General features: G+C 37.8%; 1 protein-coding gene across 5 annotated transcripts in view; it reads left to right on the forward strand.

The window, feature by feature from the left end:
- The window catches only part of GPC5 (glypican 5), a 775603-nt gene that overhangs the window by 112644 nt on the left and 647888 nt on the right, over positions 1 to 15071 (forward strand). For all 5 annotated transcript variants that reach the window (XR_014688693.1, XM_084506835.1, XM_084506837.1 and 2 more), the window contains exon 3: positions 12796 to 13490. Coding sequence is in view for 4 of the 5 variants with exons in the window: in XM_084506835.1 (XP_084362961.1) it covers positions 12796 to 13490 (695 nt within the window). In the remaining variant the exon portion in view is untranslated. The remainder of the gene's footprint in view (positions 1 to 12795; positions 13491 to 15071) is intronic.

Below are 15071 nucleotides of genomic sequence, written 5' to 3' on the forward strand. Positions count from 1 at the left end.
CAGAGGCAGCTTGCCACTATAATGTAATTATATTGCAGTACTGCGGAAAAGATTTCTTACAAAACCCTATCATAACAGCACATTTGATAAGAATACCTGCTAGTTTTGTACAGTCTGCAAGCATTTCTGTTACTGAAGCACGGTTGGAACATGATCCAAAAGCATCCCGCTCTTGCTGTATTTTTATTTTTTATTTTTTTTTTAACAAAGTACTACGAACTGCTGTTGACACAAGTAAGGTTCCAATAGATCTCATCTTAAGATTGGATAGCTTTTAATAATAGGAGCAGGCTAGCCTGTTAGCCTAACTCAATAAAATACACAGTTCAAAGTGCCATTAAATAGCTCACTATGTTGTATGACTAACAAGTGATTTATATTATCACATGGTACGAAAAATTGAATTAAAATGGATTTTTGTTTAGATTTTAGTACTTGAAATGCAATGACATAAAGCTACTAAGTATGCAAGTAATTTTTTAAAAGTCGTATTAAGAAGCTAAGTCCAGAGAAGCAATTAAACACCAAACACAGTAGTTAAAAACTGACTTCCATGGGCTCAGGCATCCTTCTCATATTAAGGTCTGACACACAAATTTCACTGTGATGTGTGTCAGCCTGCTGAGGCTTATATTCTATATCAACCTGTAAACTGGCAGACATTCACGATACAAGTGTGTGAATAGGATTAATGTGTACAGCTGACAACTGTGACTTTTAGACTTTCATGTGGTGCCAGAAGGCAATCAAGTCCTGCTGAACAGCAGTGTTTTTGGATGACTCATTCACAAACTTATCTCAGACTGATAGTGAAATACCAGAAGCTAGAAAAAATGGTATTGTCTATATCCAGAACTGTACTCTGAAAAACTGGCATTTAGCTGACACTCTGTAGCCACTGCAGTTTCTAAAATCCCAAAGATACTACAAAATTATGCTGGCGTAAGTATGTAAAAACATCTGATTTCTAATTAACTTTACAAGCTTTTAACCTAACTTTAGAGGCATATGAAAATTAGAGCTCCCCGTGCCAAATTTCCTGGGATCCTGGATGTCACAGAAGTTCAGAGAGTATGTAGGATTAGGCTCACTACAAAATACTGTTGCGGCCCTGGCATTTGTCTTGGAGGCTCCTGTGGTACTGGTAGTCTCCTTTGATGTACTAGTCTATAACGATGCACAGCATATAGGAGATTCGGGTACAGTTGCTTTCTATCTGAAGGAATTAAAAACATTTATTTTGCAACTTTTGACTCATTCATCATGAAAATGCAATCTGAAACTCAAGCAGCTTTGAAAACGTCTCAAACTCTACTCTCTGAAATATTTTTCTTTTGTTTCTGCTAAATAAAAGAACAACTTTATTCTCACTATCAATCCAGAAAATTGATTTCCTCCAGATAAGCATACTTAACACATTATTTGAAAATGCAATTGTTTTTCTTGGCAACATTTTACCCAGGCTCTCTCCAGCTAGCATCCCATGCTCAGTTTTTCATTCATGGACAGAATGAAAGAGTAATCACCAAGTTCCAGCAATACATGACATGAATGAACTTCCTGTGTTTCACAGTCAAGGATCAGACCACAGTACAGCACAAAAAAAGATCAAGAGACGGTAACATCAATAAACAATGACTTCCTTATCTCTATGAACAGTATGAAATTTCCAAGCTCATTCTCCCCTCTGGCCTTTGAGATCAAGGATCAGAAAGTGATTACATGTTAAAGTAGGAGTAGATGATCCAACAGAGCAGTGACTTGCATCATTTTTCTCAAAGGAACTTTGAAACTGTTACCGGATATTTTTTATTCTGGTCTGAAAACCATTATCTATGAAGCTTTATTGAAATCAGGCTATTTTTTCTGTTTTATGCTGGTGTGTGGGATATAGATGGGTACCACAACCTTGGCTGCACTTACACATTAACAATACAGCTTGCGGTGTCTTACTTTCCAATGGTGCACATAACTAGCTGTCAGAATGTCTTTGGGATATTAGCTTTTAAATAATAATCTCCCTTATGCATAGTAGAAGCGATCAAAAGGAAATACTCTGAGAAGTTATGCGAGCTGCTTTCTTCATCTTCCACTGAAGGTAAAAGACTCTGCTGGCCAAAGTGTCAGTAAAACTTTGGTATTTTAATTCTTTCTAAGTTAGAAATATCAAATAGCATCGGTTTATTAAAAAAGTTTTCTTTCACCTTCAGTATGCTAGGGTATTGTTTAGAAATATCTATATAGGAAGCTCAACTTAGTATACCAGCATTCCCGGAAAACTGAAGTGTTATTAATAATCAGTGGCTTCCTACCTTCAGGTCTTGCTCTCATGGATATTTTGATTGTGGGCCTTGTTAGGGAAATTAATTGAAGTTTATTTTCTGGGACAGGAAATCACTAAGTAGTTGTACTTTATCCCAGCACAGGTCAGGGAATTAACTGATCATTCAGCTAGACCCAGGAAAAATTAATTCTGGGGTATGTGGAGATAAAGATCTTCAGAATACTTAATGGCAGATGATTTTTTTTAGAAGTCAAGATGTAGTTCAGAAAGTCATTTCACATTCCATCTGAATACGAGAGGGTGACAGAGCAGTAGAACAGGTTGCCCAGAGAGGTTGAGGAGTCTCCTTCTCTGGAGATATTCAAAACCTGCCTGGGTGCCATCCTGTGCAATGTGCTCTAGCTCGACAGGGGGGGTTGGACCAGGTGATCTTCAGAGGTCCCTTCCAACCTAAGCTATTCTGTTGTTCTATGATTGGACTGTTTGCTATAAAAGGGTAGCTTAAATAAAGTTAGCACAATACAGACAGTTGCTACTGCAGTATTTTTTTTCTAGTTACTTAGTACTATGGGATGAATCAGAAAAAAATCATACCAGTATACTATAGTATTATTTAGGAAAGTATTGCAGTATTATTTATATTAAAATAACAGTGTGTTGCATCCTTACCTTGGGGAAAATGTATATTATCAAATTCTTGAATGGGTGATAATTGACCAGTATATCAAGCAACACACTCATTCAAGTTAGTATATACATTACTGATAAATTTAAGCTAAATAATAATAAAAAAATAAATCTGTTCATATACATCCAATGTGAATATATATTTAATAAGAACTAATGGTTTAGTTGGATACAATTAATAGGATTTTAAAAGACTTTCCTCTGCCCTTTATTGAATGCTATCCAATGTTTCAGGGGTTGACTGAACAAATGAATAGCAACATACCTGATTTGTGCTGGACAAAATCAGTGCACCGTTAAGAAGAGATTTTTGTCAGTTTTTTTCCCCCTCATGATTCCTGAGGTTTTGGGAATGTTTGCTGAAAGTAACTAACTCATGTTAGGTTAGACCTTTTAGTCTTCACCAGGAGTTAGCACATAATCGAGTAGGAGGAAAAATTACATTTCACAACTGTGATAGTCATCCACACTTGAAAGCCCTTGCAAAATTAATTTAACAGCCAAAGGTTCTCAAATAAGGAAGAATCTTACAGTATTTATTTTTATTTAATATTATTTTTTTTTACCTATACATTAATTCAAATAAAATATCTTTGTGGCAATTGAAGACCTGTGATGTAGGTAAGGTCAATATTAAATTTACTTAGCACTAAACCTGATTGAATTTGCAGACTGTATGAGTGGGATTCATCTTTTCTAATTTTAGTTACCCACAAAGTAGCTAAAGGAGTATCTAATCTATCAATCATTTAGGCTCAACATAGTTCATGAAGAAATAAATGCAACTTAGAGTGGATCTCATCCTACCCTAAGGTGGATGGCTGCCATTATCAGGACGAATTGCCATTCAGAGCTGTCTGTCTGAGTGGGAACTATGACTTGCACAGTTAAAGCATCTATTTAATTAATCAGTATTCCTGAATTTGCGTCAGAGATAAAATACAAGGAGTTGCCTTTCTGAACCCACTGATCATCTACATAGGTAGGGTAGACTAAGTATTTAACTTCTAGATGGATAAAGTAAGCTGAAGTGAATCTTGCTTTGCACTTTGAAAGAAAAAAAAAAAAAGACATTTTAGCAGAAATTTCCTCATTATTATGGTACTACAAATTACCATTTTTAAACATATAGAAAAGACAAAATAATATCTAGTTTATTTTTTCCCCAAAATCAGAACATCGTCAGTGGCAAATTCAAATTTTAGAATTGTCTTCCATACCTATATAAACTAAGCCATCCAGGAGAAATTTGAAATATATATATATATTTAATCATTGAAGACTATAGATTTTATAGCAGGAATGTATTAGTGTTGCATGAAATAAAGTACTGCATCATGCTATACATGAGCAACAATTTGTACAGCTGAACCAAACCATGCAGAAAGATGTTAAGTGAAAAAAACAAACAAACAAAAAAAAAAACACCAACAACAACAACAAAAAAAAAAAGGCAAAAAAAAAACAAGGAAGAACTCAAAGAATCTAAGAATTAGTAGTTTAAATAATGGCTTGATACTCAACTTTAGATAAATGATGCTGCTTCAGAAGCACACTTCAGTGCTACTCATTGCACACATGCTCTGTTCTTCAGCCTCCTAGCATGTGACTGGTCATGTATTTACTATAGAGCAGCATTAAGGGATATGAATGTGCATTATCTGCCAGCTAAAGGAGAAAGGAAATGGCCCTTCCATGCCATTTGCTTCAAGTCAAGTGACAGCTTCTGGATGCATTTCCCTTCCTCAAGCAGAGTCCTTCATCGAGAGTCCATAACATTCACTGGTTTGGGGATTCTCCTTGAACCACTGGTACACAGGACATTTTAAAAAGAGCAAGACGTTCCTGTATCTTTGCCGTAAATGTCATTTCAATAAGACATACAAATAAAGTGAGAAAGGTAATTAGTTTTCACAACTGAAAATTCCCGTAACATTTAATATACACAAACTTGCAAAGTGAGTAGCAGAACACATCTAAGATTCTCAAGAATTTCCCTTACTGTTCAACCTTCTCTTGTTTTCACGGCACATTTTTTGGTAATTTGGAAGTGTATTTCTTGAATGCACTGCATATGAGAAAGCAGAATGTTGTTTTCTAGAGAAATGATTTTCACGGTCATGCAGAAAGCTTTTACATCTTTGGAGTACCCTGTATTCAAGGGTAACATTATGTGTTCAGGAGATGAATTATCACTCGTCCCTTAGGATTAAAGTAGGATGATTTGACATGCCTTTCTTATAAAAGAAACATACTGCTGGAACTGGAAGTTTTCTTTTCTTGGATGGTCACAATAGAGAAAGAAGTATTTTCTGTTGTTCCTTTTTTTCCCCCCTGCTCTTGTTCTCAACAGTGTGCTGAAGAGTTGTGGTTACAACCATTTTGTCAGTGCTAGGCAAGTGGCCAGTTCAGGAAATAGTTTAATATATAATCTGCTTGTGAAACTGGATTTGGCAGGGGGTTAAAATGTGTCTGCTAAACTGAGTGGGAAATGGGGCCACCACTCTTAATAGGGGACACAGCTTTCAATGCTTTTCTACCCTGTACTTCTTTTATTTCTTCCATCTCTATTAGGAGAGGGTTGAGGGAGCCCCATCAGCCATTCTGAAACCAAATGAAAATTTGGCAGTGAGATGGAAGGCATACAAGAAGGACAGAGCATTACAGCACTGTCTCCCAGATTACAGAAGGAAGTTGGCGAGAACTGGACATACTTAGCGATATCAACACTGCTGCCTGTGCAGATCTGTGGAGACATTACCAGGCCACAGGCCAGGCAGTGATGTTGCTTGTGTTGACACCACTTAGGGCCAACTCCTTCTGGAACAGACTGGACACATCCTTTCATGTTCTACTTGGTTGTGTGTGTACTCCTGATTTTACATTATTTTTAATTTATTTTTTAATGCTTTGTTTCAGTCAGAAATAGTATGAAGAATGTACTACACCAACCAAAATGAACTTGAGGTGCTCTACTGGAGTGTCAGAAGGATACAGAGGTTATCGAGCATTCTGGAGTAATATTGGAAAACTCCGGAGAGTGCCGAAACTTACACAGTGTCATCCATACTGTGTTTTGGGAGTGGTACCTGTAGTAGATTTTCTCTATAGAATCACACAGGTTATTTTGGAAAGAATTAGTAGGGATGACCTGGAAAAAAAAAGATAAGTGAAAACGATTGGTTATGGCTCTTGTGGTCAAATTCTTTCCCTAGACCTCTTTTCTGCAGTGGGCTTGTTATTCATTATTGGTGGATAGCTTTAGAAGTGTGGAAAGCTGGCAGTGCAGTCTAATTTAATGTTACAAATACATTGTCTTTCTTCAGTGTCTTAGAAAATATTTTTTTTTTTCAGACAGAGAGATTCTGCATGTATCTTTTGTAAGTACTGTCAAAGTACAGAATTCCTTTTGGAATTCTGGCTTGTCTCTCGATGTTTTAGCATTCAAGTATTGACAGTTACATTATGTACTACACATCTTTTGTAGTGGTATTCTGGAAGAGAGTCATGTTCACAGTGAATAGAAGGGAGATTTTGAAAAACGAGACTGCATTTTCATGACACATTTTACTTATGAAGAGTGGTTGAAATTATGAGAGTCTATGCTGGTAGAGTCACTGCTAGTGAAAAAGGCACTAAAATTCGTCTGTCTGCATAAGCAAAAATTTACCTCCATTATGTCCTGCACCCTTTTTCACCTTACGTGTTTTGGTTATTAACACAGAATCAAAATAGTTTGACAGAGACAGAAATTAAAAGATAAAAGAACTATAGTTGATAATGTAATATATATTTTTCTAAATTTCCTCTTTTAGTGAAGGAATTGCATTCAGGTATACAAGTGTATATATGTTCAGTATGCACATATAAAAGTCAATGAATACACATTTGTGTGGCTGATAGGCCAACATTCAACTCGCTGTAAACTTCATAAAGAAATGGGACATCACTTTTAACTTACTGAGGTATATTGATCAGCTTTTTTTTTTTGTTTTTACAGAATGTATGTTCTCTTTAAGAGTTCATAAAAAAAAAAAATCCGTGTTATAGATTGCATTTGTGCAGTTGAATCTCAATGAATATAACATTTTAAAAGCAGATCTAGTTACAGAAAAGTCTTTGGACAGAAATCTCTGGAGGAGACACAGTTCGATCTAATTTTCTACAGTGGAAATTCAGATGCAGATACTACAGGTTAATACAGAAGTTATAAGTAATAATAATGTAGAAGATATAAGTAAATATGTCAATAATACAGAATTTATAACTAAATATGTAACCAAGATAAATGAGTTATACAGGTGAAATGGCAAAACTAATGACGATAATGGATTGCTAAGCTTGTCACGCTCAGAAATCTCTATAGTAAATTGGGAGAGACACTTTTTTTGGCATGATTCATCTCTCCATAAACATTTTGGCATGATTCATCTTCCCATAAACATCTAAAATAGGTAAGATGAGTCACACCTTAAACATCCCCATTACTTTCCACTGAGAAAAAAAAGAGAATATGGTATTCAGCTGAGGTGGTAGCTGAGATGAATCACCACCTTGTGTGCTTGTGTGATAGGTGTGATAAGGTGATGTAATCTTTTGCTGCCCTTTCTGCTTGTGGGTTTGGGGTTTGGAAGTTCTCATTGTTTAGTATCCATCTCTGCTTTCATCAGTATTGGCATGCATGCATTCAAAATCATTTACGAAACATACGGGATTCCTTTGGTCTGTTTTTTTTTTTTTAACTCTGCCTTTTCATGGGCTGATTTTTTTTTTTTTTTCTGAGCACCTTCCTCCTTTGATCATCAAGTTCAACAAAGTTCAACAAAGGCAAGTGCGGGGTCCTGCACCTAGGAGGAACAACCCCAAGCACCAGTCCAGGCTAGGGGCTGACCTGCTGGAGTGCAGCTCTGCAGAGAGGGACCTGGCAGGCCTGGTGGACTGGGAGGGAGGCAGCAACGTGCCCTTGTGGCCAAGAACGCCAAGGGCACGCTGGGCTTAATTTAAGAGTGTTGCCAGTACGTCAAGGGAGGTGATCCTCCCCAGCTGCTCAGCCCTGCTGATGCCATATGTGGAGCCCAGATATCGCCAATGATGATCACACTTCTAACAGATGAAGGACCTCTGCACAGTTATGGAGCAGTGTTGGAAGCATGTAAAGGATCTTCACTTGTCAAAATGCATGCTTTGAAGTATACTAGTAGTTGTCTTTGGACATGTAGAGGTAGCAAAAGAGTGGAATAAGCAATTGTTTGTTTTTGTTAAATAAAAAAGGGGACAGATAGATCATTTTAGACTGGTTAACTTAATTTCAGGCTGAAATATTTAGAAACTAAGTACAAGAAAATATCAAGTTGATAAGAAACAATGAAATTTTATTTACTGGGGACAAGATAGGCCAAGTTAATCTCATTTCCATGCATGTCAGGGAACCAAACTGTGGGTATGTGAGAAGAGATGTTAAGTAACACCTTTAGGTGTTAAGTAATCACCTGACTTTACATATGTTCTCTGAACTAATCAACCTCTTTCTCTCTATAATTAGAGGGGAGAAGCAGCGTGATTCGTCTTATTTCCATGTGGACACCTAAATTGGGTCAGATGAATCATGCCCATTCCTCTCTACTGATTAGCTGTGATGCAAACATCTAGTTCAGAGCTCCATTTGGGCTTTGTAGATGTTTGCAGTCAAGTGGGGGTGATCTAAGCTGAAATACCTAAAGGGAGGAAGAAGCAAATAATTTATTTGCATTGTAGTGAATATATGAGAGGATGGTGAAGCACTGGAATGGTTTTCCTGGAGATTGTGGCCTCCCTGTGCTTTTTTTAAGAATAAGTTATATGAATGTGTTAATATATGAGAACATATATATAGTTAAACTTGTCCTGTGTTCAAAGGATGTGTTAGAGGACATCTCATGTTCCTCCTAGCCCTGTGTTTCTGTGTGGTTTTATAACTTATTGAGACAGATTCTAGCTCCTCATAAACTAGGTTACACAGATGTAAAGGGAATGGGGAGGTAACCATTCAATTTTGAGTGTACCCCTTGTTGTATTGCACGATGGGGTAGAATCATATAATAAAGTGGAATTCACAGGGGGGTTATAGTTTGGAAGAGACATGTTCCCAGCAACTATTATATCCATCTCCTTCCTGGAAGCCATTACTTGCTTTGGGAACCTATTAATTGGCAGTGCTCTAGCAGGACTTGCAAAACACAGCTTAGCAGAGCATCTACAAATACAGTGAAAGACTATGAGCACCCCCTGTGAAGCTGGATAATAAAAATAGATAATGTACTGTTATACTAATGGTGTCTCTAAATTGAAATAATGTTGCATTTAAAAAAGTTTTTTTTTGTTATGTTTGAAAAGAATTTGGTGAAGGTTAAAGAGCATTGAAATACAAAGCTCAAGGGAATAAGCACATGAACACATAGTTACGTAATTACTTATACGACAGTAAACATTATTGATTTGTGTCTAAATTTAACCTCTATTGTTCTAGGGTCCACTGAGTGAGCTCTAATTAAACTTTAATAGTCATTAAAAAGCATCTTGCCAACAAAAATCAGGTAGTAATTCATGAGATAATCTCATGAAAATTCTCAATAGCTATTACAAGATAGGTTTTCAGCAATTTTCATAAAGTAGACTGCATCTTGACCACATACGTACATATGTGAACTGCATAAGGAAATCTAGGTTTTGACTTTTTGTTGGTTGGTTTCATGAGGCCAGAAAGCTAGACTGAAAAGTGAGTTGGTTGGGTGACATGGAAGGACTACAGAGATGCTATTCACCATTGAAGGGGCAAAATTCATGCAGACAAAGCTGAATTACAGTTGAAGGTTGCCAGTATTGCTGGGAAAAAAAAAAAGGGAGGGGGGGATGTTCTTTAAGTATGTTACAAGCAAAAGGAGGACCAGAGATAACATTGGTCTGTTACTTGATGAGGATGGTCACCTCACAAATAGGAAGGTAAATAAAGCAGAGAGGCTTAATGCCTCCTTTGCCTCTGTCTTTAATGCTGATGATGGGTCCTGAGACCCCCTGGAGCCCTGAGCTGGAGGACTATGACTGTGGTAACTATAAACTCCCATCCAACTCCAAGAGGCCTTGCAGAGACATCTTGACAGAATAGAGGGCTGGGCAACCACCAACAATATGAAGTTTACCAAGACCAACTGCCAGACTCTGCATCTGGGACAAGGCAACCCTGGATATGCATACAGACTGTCATATGAAAGGCTGGAGAGCTGGAGAGCAGCCCCATGGATGGAGATCTGGGGGTTCTGGTCGACAGCAAGTTGAATATGAGTCAACAGTGTGTGCTGACAGCCAAAAGAGCCGACTGTATCATGGCATGCATCAAGCATGGCATTGCTTGCTGGTTGAGGCAAGGGATTGTCCCGCTCTACTCTGTGCTAGTGCAGCCTCACCTTGACCTCTGTGTGCAGTTTTGGGCTCCACAATATAAGAAGGACATAAAAATATTACACTGTCCAAAGGAGGGCCACAAAGATGGTGAAGGGCCTGGAGGGCAAGATGTATGAGAAGTGGCTGCAGTCCCTTGGTTTGTTCAGCCCAGAGCAGAGGAGGCTGAGGGGAGGCCTCATGGCAGCCTGCAGCTTCCTCACGAGGGGAGCGGAGGGGCAGGCACTGAGCTAGATGGTTGTTTTACATCACACTTTGTAATCACTTAAATATGCTATTATCAACAACAACAAAAAATAATCCAGATATGAAGAATCCTCTGAATAAATGCAGTAAATATCTACTTTTTTTTTTTTTTTTTTAAAGTCTTGTGATTTGTTGCTTACAAGAAACAAGAAAGATTTTATTTTATTTTATTTTCAAAAAAAATAAGGGGCTAATATATTGACGGCCCTGATTTTTGACTTAGGAATGTACAAATCATAATTTTTGTTTTAGCAAAAATATATAGTTGCATGTTCCCCTGGGTAGATGCTAGATACCACTCGTGGTAGTGCTGCAGAAAGTATCCATAGTGGTTATGACAAAGATCTCATAAAGGATGGAGATAAGAGGCACTGAGCACCTGTGTGCCTGAAAATTAGAGAAGCAGTTATAAACAAGTGAGCATTTAATAACAGTAAAAAGAGCTTGTCTGGCTCATCTTAGTTACATTTAAAATGTATTGGTTTTATACTGATTGAAAACTTGCCACTTATTTTATGTTGCTCAGTAATTAAGACTGATAATGTTAGTCTGGGCCTATAGACTTAAAAATATACAGAAACACATTGTTAAATTTATGCTTGCAGTATTGAATCAGCATAACCTGGTTAGTCCTTGAAGTCTCTGAAAGTGTTGTAAATAGATTGCTGTTGTAGATGTTCACAGGAGCTGTTCAATATTGTAAGTAAACATAGATCTGCTTTGCTCTCTGTCATTGTTCAAGCTGTCTGTGGGCAAAACAAATTTCTTGAATAGTTTTGGAAGTTATGAAGCAAGAAATGTGCCAGTAGAGTAAGTCTGATTAACAAATTAAAAAATGAAATAAAATGCTAAAATGACAATTAAACAGTGTGATGAAGAATTGTAAATACAAGTAGCCAGTATTACCATATGCTGTCTAGAAAAGCACAAATAGTCAATAAATCATGCAGCTGATTATTGTACCCATTCATCTGTGGGTTGCTGAGGTACTAAAACATAATTCAATCTCAGAAGTTTGTTATTGTTTAGACTACATTGTAAATTCAATTGATTATCCATGTGCAGCTTGATTTATTCTTTCATCTAATATTTGTGCTGTTAATAGAATATTGCAGCCGTAGATTATAGCAGACATTTTAGATCACATACTTTATGTTTTTCATCCATGAAAAAGTAATAATAAAAAATTGAAAAGGGTCATAGAAATCTTGTTCATGTCATTCTAAAGAGATTATTATAAAATCATTATTTTACTACCATTACCTCCTTGAATAAATTTCATCTGAAGCATTAGCAAAATTTGTGTAGACTGGATCTACAGTTACAAAAATAGCCATTTTACTGGCTGTTATTTTAAATCATCTAAAACAGGAATCGATATGACTTTTTTTTTTTTCTGATACTCTGTCTACTTAAGGCTTTCAAATTAAGGGTTCTTCTAACAGGCTATGGAGATCTTGAGGCTTAGAATGGGTGTATCCAGAACAATGACTGGCAAGAGAAATTCTCCATGTTCCATCACTTTGACCACAGCAATTGACAGCTTTATTTTTAACCAGCATTATTTTTAAAAGCTTGTTCTCTTATGTGTTTAGTACATTTCCTTCCTTTGGAAGACAAGAAGACAAACTCTTTGTCTTTTAAAGGTTAAGTTTTAATGGAATGGAAGAGTCATTTCAATTGTTTAATACTACTTTTGCCCAACCATTTAAGATAGCAAGAGGAAAGACTTGAGGTAGAATGACTAAGAGCATTTCTCTTTTTATTGCAAGTTGCAGAATGAGTTGTGGGATGAGAGAGATCATGTATGTATATGTGTAGACAGGTACAGTAAAGCTTTGTTGTGTTTTGTAGCTTAATAACTCAGCTTACAACTGATTTCCTTTTATATTTGTTTAGACTGTACTTAATAAATTCTTCCAAGAATACAGATAAATTATTACAGTGTTGTAACCTTATTTGTAAGGTATTTGCTTGCATAGAAAATGTAGTTGTCAGAGTTTGTGAGTATTCCCTCTGCATAAACTCTAAGTCACAATCTTTACAAAAATGCTGTCAGGATAAATGTAAGATATCCTTGTGTGATTGTTTTAAGTTCCTGCTCTAATTTTATTTATTTTTTAATTTATTCGTTTTTATTACAGAAACCTTTGAAACGCTCATCAGACTAGCTGAGAATTACACAAGCACACTTTTCTGCAATGCATATAGGAACATGGCTGCTGAGGCTGCTACACGCATTCAGGAGTTTTTCACAGATGTTGGACTCTTCATATTTGGCACAGACATCAACACAGAGGAATTTGTCAACAGATTTTTTGACAACCTGTTCCCAGTGGTCTACAACCACATTATTAGCCCTGGTCAGACTGATGTTTCACTGGAATACGCAGAGTGCCTCCGAATGGCTAGAAGAGATATCAGACCCTTTGGTAACATTCCCAAGAAGGTCATAGGACAAATGGGAAGATCACTGTTACCCAGCCGGACTTTCCTGCAGGCTCTGAATTTGGGCATTGAAGTGATCAATACAACAGATCATCTGCATTTCTCTAAAGACTGCAGCAGAGCTTTACTGAGAATGCAGTACTGCCCCCATTGCCAAGGGCTGACTTTAAGTAAACCCTGTATGGGCTACTGCCTCAATGTCATCCGAGGCTGCTTAGCCTACATGGCAGAAGTTGATCTTCATTGGCAGGCATACATTCAGTCCTTGGAGGAGCTCTCAAGCGCCATGTGTGGGACATATGACATTGAGCACGTGCTTCTAAACTTTCATTCAGTTGTTAATGATGCTCTCATACAAGCTCGTGTACACGGACCTGAATTATCTGAGCAGGTAAGAAGCTGTTGTTATCCATGCTTGGTGCAAACAGGACACTAGAGAAAGTAGCACTAATAGCTAATACTTGTTTGGCCGTTTTTATGCCAATGAACACATTTGTATCAAAATTCAGCTTTATTTAGCAATGTGTGTTTCCAACACTGTAGTTTGATGTACCTTAATCATCCACATGAACTTCTAATTTCACATAATGAATTCACAAGTTTGGCATCAAGTTGAGATTCAGTGTTTTGGCAGCATTTAAAGTAAAGGATTTTAAAAATGAAAGAAATTCATAAATGGATATTTTAAAATCAGAATCATCTAGATATGTGAAGTAATGTCGAAACATATTTCCCCTTGAAACCACAGATATTTCAAAAATTTCCTGAGTGAAAATTTTGTTGCAAATTTGAATGGAAACTTCAATTCCTTCACCATTTTTGTTTAGAAGTTGATATTATCGATAGATGTACCGAATAGTTTTAGGTTTAGCTTTACAGCTGCACCTCTTAAGTTATCTTAACTTTACAACTGCATCTCTTAATTTATCTTATCTCTCTTTTACACTGACCAAGTGTAAACAATGGACTGTGTCATAATATTTATCACACACAGAATCACACAGAATTTCTAGGTTGGAAGAGACCTCAAGATCATCGGGTCCAACCTTTGACCTAACACTAACAGTCCCCGCTAAACCATATCCCTAAGCTCTACATCTAAATGTCTTTTAAAGACTTCCAGGGATGGTGACTCCACCACTTCCCTGGGCAGCCCGTTCCAATGTCTAACAACCCTTTCGGTAAAGAAGTTCTTCCTAACATCCAACCTAAAACTCCCCTGGTGCAACTTTAGCCCATTCCCCCTCGTCCTGTCACCAGGCACGTGGGAGAACAGACCAACTCCCACCTCGCTACCGCCTTCTTTAAGGTACCTGTAGAGAGCGATAAGGTCGCCCCTGAGCCTTCTTTTCTCCAGGCTGAACAAGCCCAGCTCCCTCAGCCGCTCCTCATAGGACTTGTTCTCCAGGCCCCTCACCAGCTTCGTCGCCCTTCTCTGGACTCTCTCAAGAACTTCGATGTCCTTCTTGTAGCGAGGGGCCCAAAACTGAACACAGTACTCGAGGTGCAGCCTCACCAGAACCGAGTACAGGGGGACAATCACTTCCCTAGCCCTGCTGTCCACGCTGTTTCTTATACAAGCCAGGATGCTGTTGGCCTTCTTGGCCACCTGAGCACACTGCCAGCTCATATTCAGCCGAATATCAACCATCACTCCCAGGTCCTTCTCTGCCTGGCAGCTTTCCAACCACTCATGTCCTAGTTGACCACTCATCAAGTAGCTCTGCTTGGGGTTATTGCGCCCCAGGTGCAGGACCCGGCACTTGGCCTTATTGAACTTCATGCAGTTGACCTCAGCCCATTGGTCCAGCCTATTCAGATCCTCCTGCAGAGCCTTCCTACCCTCGAGCAGATCGACACACGCACCTAACTTGGTGTCATCTGTGAACTTACTGAGGGTGCACTCAATGCCCTCATCCAGATCACTGATGAAGATTAAAAGGGGGGCAGTAAATTATCTTGTGAAAAAGTA

Source organism: Aythya ferina, assembly GCF_964211825.1.
Source record: "Aythya ferina genome assembly, chromosome: 1".
Taxonomy (NCBI): domain Eukaryota; kingdom Metazoa; phylum Chordata; class Aves; order Anseriformes; family Anatidae; genus Aythya; species Aythya ferina.